The 22,848-nt window shown below is 43.0% G+C and overlaps 1 protein-coding gene across 5 annotated transcripts in view; it reads left to right on the forward strand.

Moving 5' to 3' along the window:
• The window catches only part of GRIA3 (glutamate ionotropic receptor AMPA type subunit 3), a 273,414-nt gene that overhangs the window by 185,416 nt on the left and 65,150 nt on the right, over positions 1–22,848 (forward strand). For all 5 annotated transcript variants that reach the window (XM_029930244.1, XM_029930243.1, XM_029930239.1 and 2 more), the window contains 4 exons: positions 1,479–1,583; positions 2,679–2,786; positions 4,169–4,375; positions 18,308–18,684. In XM_029930244.1, the coding sequence (XP_029786104.1) occupies positions 1,479–1,583; positions 2,679–2,786; positions 4,169–4,375; positions 18,308–18,684 (797 nt within the window). The remainder of the gene's footprint in view (positions 1–1,478; positions 1,584–2,678; positions 2,787–4,168; positions 4,376–18,307; positions 18,685–22,848) is intronic.

The following is a 22,848-nucleotide window of genomic DNA, read 5'->3' on the forward strand; positions in this document are numbered from 1 at the left end:
GAACCTTGATGCATCACAGTATGCCCCAGACAGGCTAAGCAATTTCTATCTCAACAAGGGACCTTTACTTTAGCTGGAAGTGTGACATCACTTTCTCTGCAAGCCTGAGCTGGCATAGTGCTGAGGTTTGCTGGGTCAGTGGGACAGTCATCTTGTCTTCAGAAAGTCACATTGGAGCATTTCTCTTTCAACAGCAATGTCCTTTTCCCATCGGTGGTGAACAAGCTCCCTTCCCTTTCAAAAGATGCTACTAATATTTGACCTCAGTTTTCCTTTCTGCAGTGCAAGCCCATTACCACTTTTCACTTGCTTAGAAGCTTGTCACATTCTATAAGTAATCAAAAAGTATTATGTCCTTTATCCTAGGAAAGTGAGACAGCGCTTTTTCTTTGAAGCAAATACCTTGACCCTTACCAGATGAATCATTCCAGTGACTTACATTTATAGAGGGTCTTTCGTGCAATGTCCTTGACTTGTAAAATAATTGGTGAGGAAATCTCTCTACCTGGCAGAGACGACCTTTTATTAGTTCACAGTACTGGGACCAGACCCAGGAAAAATTGTGACATATGTGAATCTGCAGGTGGCATCCCACATAGGTGTCCAGGCTCTTCTGGTACCTCTCTCTTTCTTTATCTAGTACTATGTACCCCTGATTCCTTAGACTTCACACAGTTCATCAGTGTATGGCTTATCCTTCCAGAGCCTGGCTCACTGCTACCCGTTTGTAGCTGGGCATAGATCAAGTAAGAGGAAACCATCCCTGTTACTGTGGAGGCTGGTAAATTAACACTCTCAAGAAACAGAACCATGTTCATATCGACTCACAATAATTATTAGTACAGCCAGCATGTACCACAATGCATGCTACATGCCAGGCACCGTTCTGAACGTTACATGTGTATAACTCACTTAATCTTCCGACAGCTCTGAGGGATGGGTACTAGTGGGATTTCCCATTTTACAGATGGGAACACTGAAGCACAAAAGCATTAGGGAACACATCCAAAGTCGTCGAGTTAGTAAGTGATGAAGCTGGAATGTGAATCCAGGAGCTCCAGAGCCCCTTTACTGACACCGGTTGATATTATATTGGGAATGCTAAGACACGGCCAAAGCCCTCATGGAACTCATAGTTTAGAAGACTGCATTGCACGGGTTTAGCATACCCTCAGGCTAGTCCCTTGAGAAGAGACTAAGGACTGGAATCTCAGACCCTGGAAAAAGTGGTGGTAGGACCTTCCTTGTACCATATAGGTAACTGCCTATCGCCCACTCAAGGCTTCACAAAAGGCACGCCCAGAAAACGCCAGAGAGGAAATGAAGATCTATGTGGACTTGATCTGGTGGAGTTAGTTCAATGAGTCAAGATAAAAGTTCTCCAAGATTCTAAGAGCTGTCAGTGGACCTCATCCCAGAGACCTAGAAGGCATTAATGTGCTGCTATTTTAAAACTGTACATTTTTCCTTCCTACCAGGTACAAGTGCAAGGAATGACCGGAAACATCCAATTTGACACATACGGACGTAGGACAAATTATACCATCGATGTACATGAGATGAAAGTCACTGGCTCTCGAAAAGTAAGTAACCAAAACAGGTATCCAAAAAAAAAGTCTTTCACAAGGTGACAGCACTCAGGTGCAAGAAAAGAGATGTTAGAAAACACACACAAAGCAAATTCCCACACATCATTTTTGCCCTTCTGTTGGCAAATGGTGTAGAATGCAGAGTTATTTTGCAAAGTGTTCCAGAATGCATAGATGTGAGGCTTATTCTATAAAAGTGATAGATTTGGGGCGACTGGGTGGCTCAGTCAGTTGACCATCTGACTCTTGATTTCAGCTCAGGTCATGATCCCAGGGTCATGGAATCGAGTCCTGCATTGGGCTCCATGCTGAGTGCGGAGCCTGCCTATGTTTCTTTCTCCCTCTTTCTCTGCCCCTCCCCTCTGCTCATGTGTGCTCTCTCTCTCTCTCTCAAATAAAAAACAAGTAAAATAAAAGAGATAAACTCAAGAGTTATTAACAACTTCTAATAGTAGAGGGAAGGAATCACAAATTTTACAGCATGTTGTTGTTTAAACAAACTGCCAAGGTACATACCGTTTTAGCAAAAGAATCACAAAGTAGGTATCTCTCCAGTGGCTATTTTTGCCACCTTCCCCCTCCCCCATAGGACTCTGGACAAAGTACCTTTCTCTACAGCTAACTTGTATAATGGCTACTTTGCTTCCATCATACTATTAGTTACGTTAGGCATGAAATGAGGATGTGGCAGCCATTTGATAAGATCCTAGAGCATAACATAGCTTGGGTCATTTCTACAGGACGCTTCTTGGTTTCCCAGCCTCACATCCTAGCTTTCCCACAGTTGAGAGCAAAGCGCTTTTCTGCTACATGAGTTCAACGGGGAGCAAAAGGCTAACCGTCCTACAGTGGGCTCAGTTAGTTATAAATACCAGTAAAGATGAGGTGGGGATGGGAACCCCCAAGGGTGAAGGTTTGTATCACAGTTGGCGTCCTGGGGGAGGAGGCAAGACAGAGGGAGACAAGACATCAATGCTTGGAAAGCCCCAGCCACTAAAAAGAAAGTTATTTCCACAGCAGCACTTGAATTTCATGCAGAACTTTTTGAGTGAAACACAGGCAACCTGGTCGAATGTGTGCTCTTTCTAGGCTGGCTACTGGAACGAGTATGAAAGATTTGTGCCTTTCTCAGATCAGCAAATCAGCAACGACAGCGCATCCGCGGAGAACCGGACCATTGTAGTGACTACCATTCTGGTAAGTACGGAGGGAAGGCAGGGCTTTCTGTACGTCAAGACTTCTGCTTTCTGGAAAACACTATTCACTCAGTACAAAAAAGACCTCAGTTTCAAGCAGGGAAAACATCCAACAGGTCAGCTTAGAAATGTCTCAAAGTATCTCGCTGTGATCATGAACAGAATGTCATTTTTAAAAAGAAAAAGAATGGCGGGGGGAGACCTAGATGGCTCTGTCAGTTAAGCATCTGACTCTTGATTTCAGTTCAGGTCATGATCTCCTGGTTGGCGAGATCAAGCCCCACATCGGGTTCTACACTGACTGTTAGAGTCCACTTGGGATTCTCTTTCTCCTTCTCTCTCTCTGCCCCTCCTCTGCTCTGTATCAAACTAAATAAATAAACTTGAAAAAAAAAATAGAAAAAGAAAAAGAATTTGGGACAATTCCATAAATCATTCTCCTCTTTCCCACCCCCTGCATCCCTTCCCCCCACACACTAAAGGACTGATGTTTCATCTGGACTTGAAATCTAATTCTTCATTGTGGGGGTGACAGCATTAAGTGAAAGAGCGAGCAGATTAGGGTTCTAATGTTATGTCTACCAGTAACCTGTGTTTAACCGTGCAAGTCACAACTACTCTGAGCCTCAGGTTACATCTCTTTTAATTTATGAAATGGGTATAATAATGTCATAAGACTTTCAAGGCGATATTCACCATTGAAAGCTTTTCTGCAAACTTTGAAGCATGGTTAACATGCAAGATAGTATTCTCATTTAGTTTTCAAATATTTTTCCAAAAACTGGTATGTTCTTACTAAGTGAAGTACTAACCAGGGTTGAAAATGAGTATACCACTTGGTCTGAAGATGTGACTAACTGGAGACTCAGCTGAAGTTTACCTTTCATGTAAACAGACATGTCACATCCTCATTTTGTCCTAGCTACTGCACTAGGATGCAAAAACGGATAAGCCGCAGACCCTGACCTCACAAAGATCACAGTGGTTCTTGAGGCCTTGCCGGGGCTGGCTGTGGTCCCTGCATGGCAAATCCCAAGAAATCAAAGGCAGTTCACCTTCATGCAAGGGCACTACCTCTACCCAGTTGGCCTAAATCAAAGACTTTACAAGTAGAGACTGGTCTTGCTTTCAAACCCTCAAAAAGAACTTAAATCCTTCTCTACATCTTTAAATCATCAGTTAGGGACTCCAAGGAATATATAGCCCAGCAAATAGTCAGTCGATTGACATTCTTCTGCTTATTAAGCAAACATTTTTTAAAGGTTCTTTTCAAACACCAAACCTCAACAGACACATGGGGGGCAGGGAGAAACTATGATTACATTTATCATCTCTTAGAATAATGTGTAGGGGTAATCGTTTGATTTTCCTCTGGTCCCTAAGGAGTCACCATATGTAATGTATAAGAAGAACCATGAGCAACTGGAAGGAAATGAGAGATATGAAGGCTATTGTGTCGACTTAGCCTATGAAATAGCCAAACACGTGAGGATCAAATACAAATTGTCCATTGTCGGCGATGGGAAATATGGCGCACGGGATCCAGAGACAAAAATATGGAATGGCATGGTTGGGGAACTTGTCTATGGGGTAAGTGTTTTCAACGTTATTTTCATTTACTTCTATGCTTTCCACTTATCAAAGATAGAGGATTTCATTTTCAATTATCCAACTGCAGAGTTTTCATGTGGTCTGTAAAAAAAAATAACATTTTCTTCTCCAGTTGACTTCTGTCAAGATAGGATTATCAATAGAACCGTTTGGGCAACAGGATTATGTGGCTAAAAGCAAAGTAAAATCAGGGAACTTTATCTGGCAACATTAAATACGGCCTGCCCTCTACGGAAATCTGTCCCTTCTGCGTTCCCCATGTCAGGCAGCAGAATCACCACCCAACTTGCTGCCTCAGCGACTTTGCCTACGCAACCTGGTCATCTCTGCCCACTGCTCTCTCTCTAGGCAGTGACTATGCCCTGTGTTCTACTCTTCTGTCTCTCAAATCCAGACACACTCTTCATCCCACTATCATCATTTTACTTAAGGTTCTCACACTTGTCAGTCATTTAACAGATTTCCCGGCCTCTACACTTACCCTGGCAAATCAGATCTCCACATTATTGTAACTTCCCATTTTAAAAATCAGGATAAAGGAGCACGTAGGGGGCTCAGTTGGTTCAGTGTCCAGCTTTGGCTAAGGTCATAATCTCATGGTTTGTGGGTTCGAGTCCTTCTTCAGACTCTGTGATTAAAGCTCAGATCCTGGAGCCTGCTTTGGATTCTGTGTCTCCCTCTGTCTCTGCCCCTCCCCTGTTCATGCTCTCTGAAAAAATAATATAAAAAATTAAAAATTTAAGAAAAAAATCAAGATAAAACTCTAAGTCCTCAGCATGGCAAATAGCGCACATCATAATCTGGCACACACCTACCACCGTAGATTCATCTTGTACTCCTTCTCCTTCACACTCAGTGCTCCAGCCACCAAATAGTGTGTGTTGCTCCCTAACGGTGCCCACCTGTCACTTAGGGCATCCCTGGAAGTACCTTTGCCTCTCTCAGTCAGCTAACATCACCTAGCCATCCTCCAGAACTCCAACATGTCCCCACTTTCAGGAAGCATTCCCTAATTCCATTTACCCACCTGCAGTCTGGTTAGGTACCCCTGATTTTTGTTTTCTTGTAGTGCTTTTGAACCTGTATTATAATGATCTGTTTACAAGTTCTTGCCCCAACTAGACAATGAACTCCTTGAGCACAGAAGCCCTATCTGAATTCTTTCAATATCCCAGAGCATGGCACATAATGGAAGTTCAACAAATAATTGTTGAGTGAATTAATAAAGGAACAGAATCTCTCTACCAAGGGCTTGCCCATGGGCCAAGTACAGAAGAATTATACTGATAATTAGGGCTTTCAGAAGGGGTACAGCTGTATCTTCAGAGCTCCACAGTGGCTCTACTTTAAAAGGTTTTGGCCTCTGATTGGGAATGTCAGATCTTGGGCCACCCACTGAGGCATATAGAGACAGGCAGAACCGGGCATAAGAACTGCCCATTGGGTGAACCAGTTCTCCATTAGAGAACTAACCCAAGTGTAGATGGTGGCAGCAGATGTTTAGTTGTCTCTGATTTTTATTTTCACCCCAGTTAGTTAACATACAGTCATGTGTTAGTTTCAGGTGTACAATACAGTGATTCAGCACTTGAGTATATCACCCAGTGCTCATCACCACAAGCATGTTCCGCAGACGTTTAGATCTAACAGACAAGGGTCACTTGCAATGACTGGTCCTTGCCTAGACAACAGGTTAGGGGAAGACAGAGGAATCTAGGGAGATGAAGTTGGCAAGAAGTAAACATCCACATTAACTGTTGGACTGAGGTTCAGGCTAAGGACTGGGTTGGATGAGGTTCAGATGGGAATCAGCAAGAATAAGGTACAGCTCTCCCATCAGAAGATAGTACTGGGGTCACTAAATAAGTTTTTCGAACAGGTCCTCAGGAACAAGTACAAAGGCAGAAGCTCGTTTCTAAAAATAAGGGCACAGAAAAGGAATGAAGGCTTAAAATGAGACAGGACCTCAAGTATCAAAACTGGGGCACTGTCCTCCAGTCAGACAAGGAGCAAGGCAATTTGAACCTTAGCCCTCAGCTATGGGAATGGAGCCAATTATCTCCTGTCTTGGTTCAAGGTTGGTCCTGGGAACTGGGGGAGGGCTGAGTTTCAGATGAGTTTCAACTGAACTCAGTTAAGAGAAGGAGAAGAACTTCTAATGCCAGAGCCAGGGCACTGGACAAGGGGCAGAACACCTGTCATGCTTCCTAAGGACCCTGAGAAGCTCTGAACCATCTTGACACAACTCTAACTTCTTCGTGAGTTGGCAGTCAAGACTTCTCCTCTTTTCTGTCCCTCATCTCCCCAACACTCAGGCTCCAAGAGGTCCTGTCTTGCTCACAGCTGTCCCCTGCACTTAGCATATTACGTGGTCCATACTCACTTTTTGTTCTAATGAATGAATGCCTGGTACACAGTCATGCCCAGGCAGTATTCATTAAATTTAGTTCCTGGTCAGAGGCAATTTTATATCATTATCATTATTTATGATTATTATTATTAGCTACCATTTGTTGCTTATTTCCTAATCACCAGACACGGCGTTAAATGATCTATAGGCATTATGTAAGTTAATCCTCACAACATACCTTCAAGGGACATGCCATCATGTTAACATCATTCTACAGATGAAAACACAGAAGCCAAGAGGGGTGAAGTCTCCTGCCAAGACCAAACAGCCTGTAGTGACACAATGATTTGAACCCAGGTCTCTGACTATGAAGTCCATGTTCTTTAACCATTGTCCTAGACTGCTCAACAGCTGATGTATTATCTCACACCCATCCCATCGTAAAAGATAGTTGAAATTTGTTGAAAGACTTTTGGTACCTCCCCCTTTCTACGAGGAAGACTGGCCACAAAAGCATGGCAAAGAATTTCAGGTGTCAAGTTCTACCATGTAACTGACATGATTTCTACCAGCCCATTGGGATTCAATAGCCAGAGTTCTCTAGTGTCTCAGGAGAAAACCTATCACATTCTGTGAATAGCTCAGTGCCCTCCTGGCAGTCATACGGAGCAAGACAGATTTCCTGACACTGTTTGGACAAAGACCCAGCTTTCTCACTGGGTTTTGGCTTCTCTTCTGGCATGTCCCCTGTACTACACCCACCGAATCTCCACATTCTCTCTCTCTCTCTTTCCAGTGTGGGTAAGTGTGAGTGAGGGAGCTTGAGAATTAGAGGGTCCCTTCATCGTTTAGTGATTTAGAAACCAGCTCTTCACTGCTGAATAGATAAAAATGCTTTTGAAGAGCCTTCCCATCTTTTCCCTCCAGTTCTTTCTACTGAAGACAAAAGCAATAGCTAGGGAAGTCTGTCATAGAAATGCCCTCCCTCTTCCAACTCAGAAGAAATTTCTGATGCCTTCTGGGATAATAACACAAGGTGATTCCAGGGAATTGACAACAAACCAATTGACAATTTCCACTTTCCCCTAAAACCTGTGGCGGTGAAAGTGGAAATCCACGCTCTTGTCATGCTAGAGTAAGGCCTCTCTGTGAAGGCAGATGATCTCATAAGCTGAATGTGTCCTCATCTTCATTTAGAACTTGTAATCTCACAGCACTGGGAAGTCTTCCACTTCTCTTTCAATGATGGAAATGGAGAAAAGTGAAAATACAGGCATTCATTTCTGGCAAGCCTGGACACTTGTAGTTTACAAGTTGCTTTAGGAAAAAAGGCGGGGAGGAAAACTGGCTCTTGCAATGAACATGAAACCTACACAGATAAGCACAGCTTTATCTTGAGGAATTTTTCTCTTCTGCTTTTAGCATGTGAAACAGATCAGAGTAGGGAAAAAAATGAAGACAGGCAGAGATGAAAAAAGCTTCGCAGAGAAGATTTCAGTATCTACCACAAAGTCTCAAGAAAGAGTCCAAATGAATTAAATTTGTTTAGGAGAAAAGAGGACAATCAGCCTCTTTTCAGATGATTCCTAAATGCATTTTTTCCCCTCTAAGGAAAACCAAATCAAGGTTGATGTTTGGGGCACCTTGTATTGCTAAGAAGGCTATTTTTGAAACAAACGTCAGTAGGACACAATGTGCCCCATTATGTAAGCTCTTCAGAACATTATGGACTTGAAACTGTCCACCTGCTTTTAGCAGTTTTGATTTTGAGCTGAATGTCTATAACATCACCACATGGTAATTGTCCCCAGCTTACAGGCCACAAGTTTTTATGGCTCCAAAATAGCATGTGTTGTAAGAGGACATTTAAAAACATTTTGTTGCTAACAGGGCTGTTAGGCATGTTTTAGCCTGTCGTTTCAGTCATCTTACAGATAAATGTGGGGATCAGCCAGGAGTGCCATTAGAACTGCCATTTGGGTAAACCAGGCCTGATGACAGAAATAGTGGTAGGAATTGTGACACGGTCGCAAAATCACACAGCTTGGCAGAGCTTAGACTGGAACTAAGGTTTCATGACTCCTGGCCCAGTGCCCTGTCCACTGGGTCACAGTGGCTCAGGTTACCAAGCTTGGCCTATTATGCGAAGATTGGTGTTATATCAGATACAACATCCCCATCTGCCTTCAAGGGGTTTACAATCTAGTTGGATTATGAGCTTTTCCATCCGAGATACTCATCCTGCTTCTCTGTGGCCCCCAGAATAATGTCATGTACATCTCTAGTTATCACTTGAAATATTTGAAAACCTAAAGCAGATAGCTGGGGGCTTCTGCCCTTTGAGAGGAGATATAATCTAACAGAAAAGGAGAGTCAGGGAAAGGGCTGGAAAGAAATGGAGGTTCTCATTGACGAAGGGTCGCCTGCCAGCAGGCAGCTGCTGTGTTCCTTATGTTCCCGGCACTTAGAACTAAAGATAAAGATGGGCGGGAGAGAGTTGCCCTGGGAAAGGCCAAACCACTGCCCATATTGCTTAACAGAGAGCAGAGAGCTTGGGGCTGGAGATGGAGGTGGGGGGATGGCTGATCCCGGATCGCATCCCCTGGGCACCCTCGGACCACTCCCAGGACAAGGGACAATTTTATAGATACTATTCACACTGACATTTCTCTACCTAGAAGAAATTATCTCTTAGGTTGTCACTATCCTAAGATAGATTCATTTTCCATTAAGAAAGACAGGAAGTCGATCTGTCTTTCCAGCTAAAAGGCAGAGAAGCGAGAGTGCAGTAACGGATGCCAAATATTCTCTCCTATTCTTCAGGTGATTACACTGGGCTTTGGCAGCAGGGTTGATGGTTTGATAAAAGTGCCCCTCGCTTTCAAATGATGTGTGTGAACTCCAGGAAGGAGCATTAATGACGCACGGAGGTCTGCCATTGTGAGCCAAGAGGGTGGGGAAATGTTACCAACCAAATCTAGTCTCACAAGGCCTTTGTCTAGTTCCAGGAACACTCCTTGATCTTCACTTTGTCTTTAACAATCTCAACTCCCCAAGGACAAGGAGTCCGACCCAATAGATCTAGACTGGGGACATCTGCTCTGCATAGGCAGACGTGGAAATCCTGTTGTGACAGCACTTGTTGTTGCACAGATTTAAATAGACCTCATCCCCTTCTCCAGACCAAAACAATTGCAGACGGTAAATATCCCACAGAGTACAGCCCATAAAGCAGTGTAAGTCGGGTCCTCAACATGCATAATTATATTCCTGTTGTCTAGCTTGATTTTGTCCACTCCTTTCTCCAGCACGTGCAAACCTTCCAAAGAAGTATTTGCCAAAAGCTACTAGCCCCTTATGATGGGTACAAGCTAAGGGATTGGGTCATGTCTGCTTGTCCCAGTTAACATGTAATATCATAGCCATTACATGCCAATATGCTGCCTACCCTTTCTCTCCCATCCTCCCCGCTTACTTTCAGAAAGTGCTTTAAAATGTGGCTGACATTTAAAAAAATTTTTTTAAAAAGGGGGTGCCTGGGTGGCTCAGTCCATTAAGTGTCCGACTCTTGACTTCAGCTCAGGTCAGGACTCACGGTTTGTGAGTTTGAGTCCCACTGTAAGCGCGGAGCCTGCTTGGGCTCGCTCTCTCCCTCTCTCTCTGCCGCCCCCCCACTCTCTCTCTCTGTCTTGAAATAAACTTTAAAATATTTTTTTAAATAAAATAAAATAGTGGCTGGCAAGCTCCTGCCCATGTATAGTCTCCAGGTGGGTATAACTTTATATAGATAATCAGATGAAGATACTTTAAGATACAACATGAGCCTTTCAGCTCCAAAAAAACCCAAAATGTTTTAAATGCCATTTAAACTAAGTGTCATTTCTGTCTTGAGCCTATCAGACTCTTAAGTGCATCATTCCTATACATAGTTTGTTGGTTTTTAAGTTTCATGAAATTTAAGACTTTGTCAACCCACCTACGAAAAGGATTATAAATCCCCTCCGGTTAAATCCCCTCCAATAAAGCAGTTGCTCCGGGTTTGCCACTGGTGAGTGGAAAAATCAAACCTAATTTGGTGTGTTTACTGAGCCCACACAGCCACTCTTACGCCTCTTGATTAAAATGCTTTAAGTAGTCAACATGCCAGCAAAAGCACTTAGCAAACTCACTCGGAGCTCTTGCGATTTGCTGGGGTTTGCCCATCACCTGCCGAACCTCGGTACTGCCTACCTTACCGGCCTAGACTTTTTTTTAATGTTTTTTATTTATTTTTGATACAGAGAGAGACAGAGCATGAGAGAGGGGAGGGGCAGAGAGAACAGGAGACACAGACCCGGAAGCAGGCTCCAGGCTCTGAGCTAACTGTCAGCACAGAGCCTGACATGGGGCTCGAACCCATGAACCTTGAGATCATGGCCTGAGCCGAAGCCAGACACTTAATCAACTGAGCCACCCAGGCCACCCTTCATTCCATTTTTTAAATTTTTTAATTTTAATTCCTGTATGGTTAATATATAGTTATATTAATCTCAGGTCAGAGAGAGAGAGAGAGACAGTGCGAGCAGGGGAGAGTCAGAAAGAGAGGGAGACACAGAATCCGAAGCAGGCTCTAGACTCTGAGCTAGCTGACAGCACAGAGCCCGACACGGGACTCGAACCCACCAACCATGAGATCATGACCTGAGCCGAAGCCGGACGCTTAACCGACTGAGACACCCAGGCACCCCTCCTCCCAGACTTTTGAGAATGGCCTGTGGAGGGCTGTTACTAGCAGAGGCTGAGGCTTGAGAACAAAAGGCCACCCACTGGTTCAGGACACTTCATTACTGAGACAGAATTTCTCCGACTCCCTAGCCCTGTCAATAATTCCTTTTTTTAAAGTTTATTCATTTATTTTTTAAAGAGAGAATGTGCACTAGCGGGGCAGTGGGGGAGGGGCTGAGAGAGACTCCAAAGCAGGCTCCACGCTGTCAGCACAGAGCTCAATGTGGGGCTTGAGACCCACAAACCATGAGCTCCTCATGAGCCCCCTCCCACTCCCGCCCTCGATAATTCTTAACCCTCTCTCCAGGCCACAGCTGGCTTCCTGTAAGGAGCAGAGATCAGGAAAGGAATGCCGTCTGGGGGTTGCCGTTCTTTATGTTGGCCTCCTAAATCTTGAACTTGCCTTGAAAATAAGCTTCCTCCTGGTCTGCGTGCTGTGGCAGTTCCAGGAGAGCTAAGTGGGTGTTGCTGACACTACTTCCCTGCTCCTCCATTTCCCTTAAGAATCAGGTTGACTGCTCCACAGACATTATGCCAAGCAGATCTTGGGCTCAAATAACCGAGCATGACAACATCCTTTTCATGTGAGGACGAGACTGGTGGCCGAGGACAAGGGCCTCTCCATAGTTGTGAGCTAACCGGATGGTTCTGCTGAGCTGGCCCCACCAGGCATACAAGAGACCTGGCGGGTCGCTGGGTCCCCGAGTTCCCGATCCAGCTGGCTGATCACTGGTTCCTTCCTTTCTATTGGTTGAGCCTTGTTCCACTGGCCTTTTGCTGTTCCTTTGTCTCTTTCTGGCCAAAATAGGTCTTTTTTTTAAGATTCAGCATAGGAATTCTCATTTTGGAGCCAGGTCCACATCAGTGAGGCTCCGTGGAACACAGATTTAATGCTGTTCTTCAAGAGAGCTGTAAGGTTTAATAGATGGAGGCAGAGATGGGAGGACAAAGAGACCACGTTATGGAGCCAAAAAGGCCTTTATTGGGATCTGCGATTCCCGGGCGAGGTTCCGTGACTCTGGAGCGGGGAGTCAGGGAAGTTGCGCCTGATATGGGAAAGCAAGGTCTCTTATGGGTGCAGAAGTTCCGGGTTTGAGCTTAGGTGGGCTGATACCCACGTAGGGTCTTCTTTGGACGGTGGCAGGATAGGATTGGCTGTTCGCTTCGGTGGGGAGGGGGATGCTGGAATTCCATGGTGAGGCATTCCAGTTTGAGACAGTCCAGATTGAGAGTGGGGGTCGTCAGTCCTGGTGGCGCCTGGATCTGTTATCTGGCCTGCAATAAAATGGCCGCTGGTGCTTTCCAAATGGCTCGGGTCATCCCAGGTCTGCAAGTGGGGGTTATCAGTGTTCACAGCTTTCCACATCAAAGTGGCCGCTCAGCTTCCTTCCCATGGCAACTCTTACAAGAGCACCCTCCAAAAAACAGACAAACACCGCCTTCCTTGAAAAAGCCCCTTAGGAAAAAAAACAATTCAGAAAAGGTAAAAAAGCCAGGAGGGGAAATAGCCAAGTGCCCAAGGTGGGGTGGGGGGGGGGGAGGGTTCTTTCTGTTGCCTTCTGTGACTTCAAAAGTACTTGTACGAGGAATGGTGTCCTTCGGGAATCGGTTCTTTTCCTGGGAAACAGATGAGAAGCCGCACTTTGTCTGTCTAGCCACCTCTTGTGAGTATTTAGCCGGGCTTACACGCATCTGCGGGCTGTTTGTTGCCAAGATGTTGGGGATCCTCGCCCCCCTGTAAAGGGTGTCAAGATTCTCAAACCTGCTTGAAAAGAACCTAGGTCCCCTAAATTCAATACAAGGCGATTCTCTCTCCCAAATGCCCCTTATTTCTTCCTTCCGAAACAAAGAAATGACCATTTCTCTTAGAACTCGCAATTTTCTCGACTTAAAAAAATTTTTAAAAACTAGTTAAATTAAGTAATTAAATTCAAATGAGATCAAATGAGAAATGATATGAGAGGGGCATTTGCACGGAGGCGGAAGCACATTGGCAAGGAAAGAAGGTGGCTTTATCTGTGATTTCTGTCGGTGTGCCAAGCCTCTTTCTAGCTGATTCAGAGTCCCTCAGCCAAAACAAAACAAAACAAAACAAAACAAAACAAAAAAAAAAAACAACCTCCAGCTTCTGGCTAATTCCATTCTCATCAGTAGCTTTTGTTTCTAAGATCAGGTCTGGCCCCAGGCAAAAGGGCAAAATAGGTAAAATGTGTGTTTGGCTTCCCTCCAGTTATAAATGCAGAACTAGTGATTCAGGAGCCAGCAGCTAGGAGGGGGGTGTTGAAGCCTTAGGTGAGGCTATTGAAGGGAGAAAGTGAAGGACAGAGCCTTCAAGGAGTCTTGCTTACTCCACAAACCTTCATCGACTGTCCCCTAAGCCCCGTGAGTAGACTCTGAGGCTCCAAAGGTACACCTTGGTCAGTGGAGAGAGCAAATTCGGGAAAGAATGCCAGAGAAGGAACATTCCATGAGGTAGGAGGATCCGTGGTCTTCAGGGTCAGAGAACCAAGGAAAGAGGGCACATTGTGCAAAAGGCTGGTGGGGTCACACGAGCAGTTGATGTCTGAGGGAAGGACATCGAATTTGGTGACCCAGTATATAGCTGAAGAAGCGATATCAATAAATCGGAGGGGGTGGTGGGCAGTAGATCACAGGTGTTTTATAAGGATGAAGTGGTATTAAAAATCAAGAGATGGTAAAGGTGTATTTTCTCAAGAAGATTACAGATAATAGAGAAAGATGCCATGTGGTTAGGAGGTTGGCAAGAGCAAAAGAAAGGGGGAGGGCCAGATTTTGTTTCATTTCTGTCAGTAAACAGAATTACCTGAATCTGATTTTAAGTGAATAAGACCAAGTCTTGGTTTTCAAATGATAGCAAGCATTCGAATCCCACCCACAGTTTCTTATTCCATATATCTGGAAGGGGCCTGAGCATTGGCATTTCTAATAAGTTCCCGGGTGACTGCAGCTGCTGGTCCAGGAACCACCCATTGAGGACCGTTGGGATAGGTTGAGAAGGAAAAATTAGTATTAGGATGAATGGAGCTGATTTTTCTTTCATGTTTGTTTATTTTGAGAGAGAGAGAAAGCATGAGCTGGGGAGAGGCAGAGAGAGAGGGAGAGAGAGAATCTCAAGCAGGAGCCATGCTGTCAGTACAAAGCCCCACACTGGGGCTCCATCTCACAAACGGTGAGATCATGACCTGAACCAAAATCAACAGCCAGACCGCTTAACCGGCTGAGCCACCCAGACTCCCTGGAGCTAAGTTTTAAGAAGAGACAAAAGGATATGGGATGCAAGGAATAAGTGGATTAAATCTTAGAAAGCTCAGGGGCGGCTGGGTGGCTCAGTTGGTTAAGTCTCTGACTTTGGCTCAGGTCATGATCTCACGGTTTGTGAGTTCAAGCCTCACACTGGGCTCTCTGCTGTCAGCGCTGAGCCCACTTCAGGTCTATCTCTGCCCTTCCCCCCTTCTCTCTCAAAACTACATAAACATTAAAAAAATAAAGTTCATTTGCTACGAGATGGAAGTGACAGAAGGAATAGGTGAACAGGGGTGCCTGGCTGGCTCAGTCAGTAGAGCATGTGACTCTTGAAGTTGGTGTTGTAACCTCACGCCCCAAGTTGGGTGGGGAGCCTACTTAAGAAAAAACAAAATATTTTTTTAAACAAGGAATAGGTGAAGGTACAACAATATGTTGAGAAGAAAAAGGACACAGAGACGATAGAGGTTGTACCAGTTGGCTCTCATCTTCTCAGTGAGGAAAGAGGCAAGGTCGCCTGCAGGGATGATGGGACTGGTAAGGATTAGGGACTGCAAAGAGGTTGGAAGAAATGTCACTCAAAGACTTCGAGGACAATCAGCTTTTGTGTGATCCGATGATGATGATGGATTTAACTTCACAAATGGGGAGGTTTGAGATGCCAGTGAGCCATTCAGGTAGATTTCGTCAGCAGACTGTTGGCTTCAAGAAATGCATACTTTCTGACGCTCCCCCTAGGCTATAGGACATTCTCCCCCAGGGTGAGGGGTTGTGCCTGCTTTGTCTGTAGCTCACTGCTTCATCCCCAGCACCAAGAGTAGTGCTTGGCCCAGAACAGGCTCTCTGATATACCCTGGAGTGAATCAACTGAGAGGGGGTGATTATTGTACATAAAAGTAGTGTATAATAGAAACCTGCACATATCTATAGAGTTAGGACATTATGGTGATTACGTGTGTGAGTTCTAGAAACATTGTCAGCAATAGCCAAATTATGGAAAGAGCCCAAATGTCCATCGACTGATGAGTATGTGTATATATATATATATATATATATATATATATATATATATACACACACACACACATATATATATACATATAATGGGATACTACTTGGCCATGAAAAAGAATGGAATCTTGCCATTTGCAATGACATGGATGGAGCTAGAGGGTATTATGCTAAGCAAAATAACTCAGTCAGAGAAAGACAAATACCATATGCTTTCACTCATGTAAAATTTAAGAAACAAAACAGTTGAATATCAGGGAAGGAAGAAACAAAAGGGAAGCAAACCATAAGAGACTCTAGTGATAGAAAACAAACAGGGTTGCTGGGGCAGGGGTGGGAGGAGGGGCTAAATGGGTGATGGGCACTAAGGAGGGCACTTGTTGGGATGAGCACTGGGTAGTATATGTAAGTGATGAATCACTAAATTCTACTCCTGAAACCAATACTACACTACATGTTAACTAACTAGAATTTAAATAAAAACTTGAAACAAACCAGGAGAAAAGCATGAGTTCTGAAATCTGAAGACCAGGGTTCTAATCCCAGGCCTCAGTTTCTCCTTCATTAGCATGGGAACAGTTATGTGCAAACCCTTGGTTGGCTGTGATCATTAAATGAGATAATATATATAAGGTGCTTACACACAGAGTAAGCACTGAATAAATGGCAGCTGGCTTTGTATTATCTGCATCTCCCTTTAAATTAATTAAGATGTGTTTTTGAACCAGTTTGAATCACCATATGGGGCTCAAGATAGTAAAACATTTCTTTGAAAACATCTTCTCTCTCAGAATTCATCATTCTCCCCTCCTCCCACTGGTAAGGATATTGAGATATGACCCTATTTAACATAGGGGAAAAAAAGGATTCTCAAAAGTGGTGTTTTCACTTCTTACTTAATGTATGCTCCATAAAGCTGTCCTTAGAAGCATTTTTCTAGGTATGCATTTTTAAGGCCTGGCTCCAGACTAAATACTAAACCTACTACTGTTGTAGAAGAACAATTGTGGGGGCTCCTGGGGGCTCAGTCCCTTAAGTATCCAACTCTTGGTTTCAGCTCAAGTCAGGATCTCACAGTTCGTGAGTTCAAGCTCCTCATCAGGCTCGGTGCTGACAGTGTGGAGCCTGCTTGGGATTCTCTCTCTCCCTCTCTCTGTCCCACCTCTGTTCTCTCTCTCGAAATAAATAAATAAGCATTTTTAAAAAGAAGAACAATTGTGGAAGACAAAAGAAAGAAGTATAGAAATTCCTAGTGCCAAAAAAAAGAAAAGAAAAGAAAGAAATTCCTAGTGTCTTTTTTCATGTGATTAATATAAAAACATTGCTAGCCTTTGCCTGAGCCCATTATGCTGGGCACTACTGACACATTTATTTTATTGGTCCGATGCATGTGAGTGCTACACTGACATTTATCACTAGACATGGTGATTTCCTATACAAATTAATATGTATTCTAATAACTGCTTCACCTTTCTTGGTTGCCCATGTGGAATTCTTTCATGTTTACATAGATTATATTCAAAAGTCAACCACTTATTTTTTAAGCATCTCTAGTTTCTTTAGTTTAGGATATGTTGCTGTGTGAGATACAAAAAAAATTTTTTAATAAAAAACCCCCAGAAGGTTGAATCCCTGAGTCCCTCCCTTTAAAGAACTTATGTTTTAATTGACATGCTCTGAAAAAAAATAATTCAAGAATAAGAGCAAGCACTCAAGTATTACACTGAGTACTGTGGTCCTGTGTTGCACCTCATGGTGGGGACGGAGGCACAGAGACTAGACTACATGCTTGCCCCACAAATATAGCCAGTCACCTGAGGGAGATAAGACATAAGAGCATGAAAATTAAAATTAAGAAAACAAGAGTTAAGCAGTGATTGGGGCACCTGGCTGGAGCATGTGACTATTGGTCTCGAAATCATGAGTTCAAGCCCCACATTGGGCACAAAGCTCACTTAAAATTTAAAAAAAAGGGGGGGGGGGCACCTGGGTGGCTCAGTTGGTTAAGTGTCTGACTTTGGGTGAGGTCATGATCTCACGGTTTGTGGGTTCGAGCCCCAAGTTGGGCTCTGTGCTGACAGTTCAGAACCTAGAGTCTGCTTCTGTCTCTCCCACTCTCTGTCCTTCCTTGCTCTCTCTCTCACTCTTTCTCTCTCAGTCAAAACTCAAAATAAACATTAAAATAAATAAAGTTGTTAAAAAAAAGAGTTAAGCAGTGATATGTCACAAGGGAGCACACGCTGAGTTTCAAAGTAGCAGAAAGCCGATAACAGGTCGCAAAGTACCAAAGACCAACCGGGCAGCCAGCCAGGCCCCTTCCTCACCTTACCATCCAGTTAAAGCATTTTACAACCCACTGAATGCTACTGTTTTTCTGATCAAAGCATTGACAAATCAATCGGTCGTAATGATCTAAGAGTTTATATTTCCACCAAAGAGGTATACAGTAAGTAGCAAACGAGTAATGGAAACGCTCTCTAAAAGTAAAAAAAAAAAAAAAAATTGTTTTTCTTTCTTTCCAGAGGGCTGATATAGCTGTTGCTCCACTTACCATAACCCTGGTTCGGGAAGAAGTCATAGATTTCTCAAAGCCGTTTATGAGCCTGGGCATCTCCATCATGATAAAGAAGCCTCAGAAATCGAAACCAGGCGTCTTCTCATTTCTGGACCCCTTGGCTTACGAAATCTGGATGTGTATCGTCTTTGCCTACATTGGAGTCAGTGTAGTTCTTTTCCTGGTCAGCAGATTCAGCCCCTATGAATGGCACTTGGAAGATAACAATGAAGAACCTCGTGATCCGCAAAGCCCTCCTGACCCTCCAAATGAATTTGGAATATTTAACAGTCTTTGGTTTTCCTTGGGTGCCTTTATGCAGCAAGGCTGTGATATTTCTCCAAGGTTTGTTTCCACACCTCCGTGCATTCTGTGGCCATGATCCATTCTTGTACATCTGGCATCTACCCATCTCAAGTCCAGGTTTCCTTCATTTAGCATTCCATCCAATGACAAATTACCATCGAGCCATTTTGTTTGCTTGCGTCCATAACTGAGTGTGTTCTCGGTGTTGTTTTCAATGTCTTTCATGCATTTCTATAGTATTGTGTATTTATACATATTATAGCAAGCATCTGGAATCTGGAGAAAGGCAACATTGTCAGCTAATATTAATAATTCTCAGATAAAGCTAATACTAAGTCTTGATCAGATCAAACAGACATGGTTTCCTCCTCAATTGAGCTAAAATATTTTCTCATTTGTCTAGAGATCGGGTCTAGAAAAAAGTTGAAAGAATATAGAACTCTTCTTAAAACCCTCCTACTTTCCCCTTTCAGTGATCTTTTTCATTTTGCTCTTAGAGTGCCTATTAACTATTCATTGGAGCATCTCCCCCAAGTTTTAGAACTCAAACTATAAAACTACTAAAAGAAAACATAAGAGGAAGTCTATGTGATCTTGGATTGGACAAAGAATTTTCAAAACACAAAAAGAACAATCCATTTTTAAAAAATCGATAAACCAGACTTATTAAAATTCAAAACTTTTGCATTTCAAAAGACATCATGAGAAAATGAAATACAAGCCACAGACTGGGAGAAAATATTAGCAAATCATACATCTGATCAAGGACTTATATCCAGAATATATAAAGATCTCTTACAACTCATTTATAAAGAAGACAACCCAATTTTTAAAATGGACAAAAGATTTGAATAGACATTTGCCCCAAAGAAGATACACAAATGGCTAATAATCACATATAAAGATGCTCAACATCATTAGGCATTAGGGAAATGCAAAATAAAATCACAGTAAGATACCACTACATACCCTCTAGAATGACTATAATAAAAAAGACAGTATCAAGTGGTGGTGAGGATGTAGAATGACTGTAGCTCTCATCCGTTAGTAGTGTTTATGCAAAATGCTACAGTGAAATGCGAAGGTGGTTTGGTTTTTTCTTGTAATTAGATTTAAGTCACACCTAAAATATGACACAGCGATTTCATTTTGTTGTTCGGAGAAAAGAAAATGTTCATATGAGCCTTATTTATAGTAATCAAAAAATGGAAACAACCCAAATGTCCATCGGCAAGTGAATGGATAAACAAAATGCAGCATTTCCATCCAATGGGATACTATTGGACAATTAAAAAGAACAGACTACTGATACGCTATAACAAGATTGAACTTTGAAAACATTAGAAAGAAGCCAGACACAAAAGGCTACATATATGATTCCATTTATTGAATTTTATTTATTGAAGATCCCATATTGATTTACTCCGTTTGTCCAGGATAGGCAAATCCATAGGGACAGAAATTATGTTAGTGGTTTCTGGGGACTTAGAAGGAGCAGAGAGAAGCTAATAAGTACTGGGATTAGGGTAGGGCAAGTGCAGCTGGGTACAGCAAGTTCAAGGGTCTAATTCAGTCTTTATTTAAAATTGTAATATTTGTTCATCATGGATTTTTTTGAACTGTGATTTTTCAAAACGTTGCACTAAAATATTTTTTATCGCGATTAATGAGATTTTGCTACCCCTTTAAATTTTGTGCATGGGGTAAATGCTTCACATGCCTCACCTTAGCACCAGCCCCGTCAGGATTAATTACAGATGAGCATGAAGGAACTCATGCGGGGCGGGATGAGAATGTTCTAAAACTGGTTGCGGCGACGCCTGCAGGACTCTTAAGTTTACTAAAACCATTCCTTGTACACTTACGTTGGTGAATCTGATGATATGCCAATTTCATCTCAGCGAGCTACTGAAAATATTGAAATGTGAACGTCCAGGACCCCCCCCCCACTTAGTTTAAGTGTTAACTCCCCTGAACAAAAACAGTGTTGAATTCATAATCATAGAATATCATAAGCAAATGCAACATCTTTAAAATTGGGAGGGGGGAAGTGAGGGTTTTTTCTGAAATAAAAAGTTGTCGTTTAGGTAAAATTGGACATAAATCCAAATACTGACCAGAGTCCATTATGCAGATGTATAGGGATTTTCATTTAGAATATAAGGACTCAGAAGGTCACCTACTATGGTTTTAAGGCATACTTCATTTTGAGATTATCCACTTGGAGCATGAAACATTTCAACTGAAGACCGGCAGCATGCTAACGATCTCCCGTTTTCTAGTATATCATGTCTGGGGCAAGCCTCATTTGTCTAAGTCATACCTTTTGCCACTTTCAATCTGCTTGGTTAGATTCTCCCAAATTCTTTCCCAGCCCGTTCCTTTTGTGCTCACGATGTGTGTCATTTTGTGATGGCACCCGGGAGTTCATTTATGTTGCAAGTTTCTTTTCTCATTTTTTTTTTTTTGAATGTTCACTTGGAAACTCAGGATTCTGAACAATCCCGTAATGGAGTGATTTTTAACATGGCTGGTAATCTGTATTGAGGCAATGCTAAAAAGTCATTAAGGCTGGAGATTTTATTGGTTTCTGTAAGTGAATTTCCAGAACTAAATTTGTGATAGCCCCACTGGAGTGCTGCATCCTAGTCTGTATACTTAAACAGAACTCTTCAAAAGCTATTTGTTTTTGGAAGTATTTATGCATATTGCTTCATTAAGTAATAACTTAAAGGTGATGACCTGAAAATGACAAGCCGGATAGATATTTTTGGTAGTAGAATTTAAGCTGTGGCTCTTCTGTGGCACTGAAATATATCAAATCCTTTTTTTTTCCAAGATACAGATATCATTATACTGTACTAGATACTGTCATATAGAGCAATGGCTTTCAAAGCCTTTGACCATATCCCTCAGTATGAAATACATTTTCCCATCACGACTCAGTACATGTATATAACAGAAGTTTCACCAAACATTACCCTTGCAGTGGGCCATGAACTTGGATATATTGTACCATTATGTTTTATTTTTTTACATTTTATTTATTAGAGAGAAAGAGAGTGAGCAGGGGAGGGGCAAAGAGAAAAAGAATCCCAGGCAGGCTCCGTGCTGTCAGCGCAGAGCCCAATGGAGGGCTTGAACTTAACAAACTGTGAGATCATGAGCTGAGCCCAAACAAGAATCCAATGCTTAACCGACTGAGCCACCCGTTGTGTTTTATATGCGGGTTACAACTCAACCCAGCAATGGAGCACATAGAGTAACATGGAGTAACACTGGTCTGGAGTAACACATCTTATCCTTACTGTGCTTTTGAGTAATAAATTATTAGTCTGTACATTTTCTACCATATGGGTAATCCCTCCTTCAATACTGTCTTTTATGGCCTTCAGAGCAAATTATATCTTTAAGCCTCTTGATACAATTTTATGCTTTTTAGCATATTCATTCCTCCTTGTCTTGAGAGCTCCAGTGGTTATATATTTGTGCTCAGCTGTATACCAGAAAACTCCACTGAAATGTGCTTTTCTATAAACAGCTTTTGAAATTCCTGATAATGACATAGTTGCACCCTAAGATGCAAGGCTTCCTTGACTGCACGTGCCAGTGTTCCACTTTATTTCTGTTGAATGGCCACCCTTAGAAGGCAGACTCTCCAGAAAGCCCCGAATATGAACATATATTGTACACCCTGACTTGTCCCCAGATCGAAGCAATTCGAGGAATTATAGGAGACCACATTTTAAAGTACAACTCTCAACTATTATAGCAGGAGGTGGTGGCAGATAAGTTCAGCCAGTCACTCCCGACAGCGGCCCCCCTGAGCGAACCCCCCCCCCCGCATAGGGGCGCTTTCCCTGTGTTCTCTTATGGATGTTTAATCTTCAAAGCGCTGCCACAAGGCGGCCCTTGTACTGAGTTTGAAGTTGGGGAAGGTGACGCTGGCATTAAATCATCTACCCAGCCATGCAGCTACTGGCAGAGCCGGTATTCAAACCTGACTCCAAGTCCACAACCTGTGCTCTTTCCACTTCAGGCTGCTTTTCTCACATCCTAGACCAAAGAACAGGACTCAGAGAGATAATGTGACAGAGGCCAGGGTCCTAGGGGTTTGGAGAGCCAGCAGGACAAACTGTTTGCACCGGCACACGCCGCCTCTTACCGACCTACAGGCGCATGGCTCGGGGTCCATTCTCTTCC

The sequence above is a fragment of the Suricata suricatta genome, chromosome X, assembly GCF_006229205.1.
Source record: "Suricata suricatta isolate VVHF042 chromosome X, meerkat_22Aug2017_6uvM2_HiC, whole genome shotgun sequence".
NCBI classification, from domain to species: domain Eukaryota; kingdom Metazoa; phylum Chordata; class Mammalia; order Carnivora; family Herpestidae; genus Suricata; species Suricata suricatta.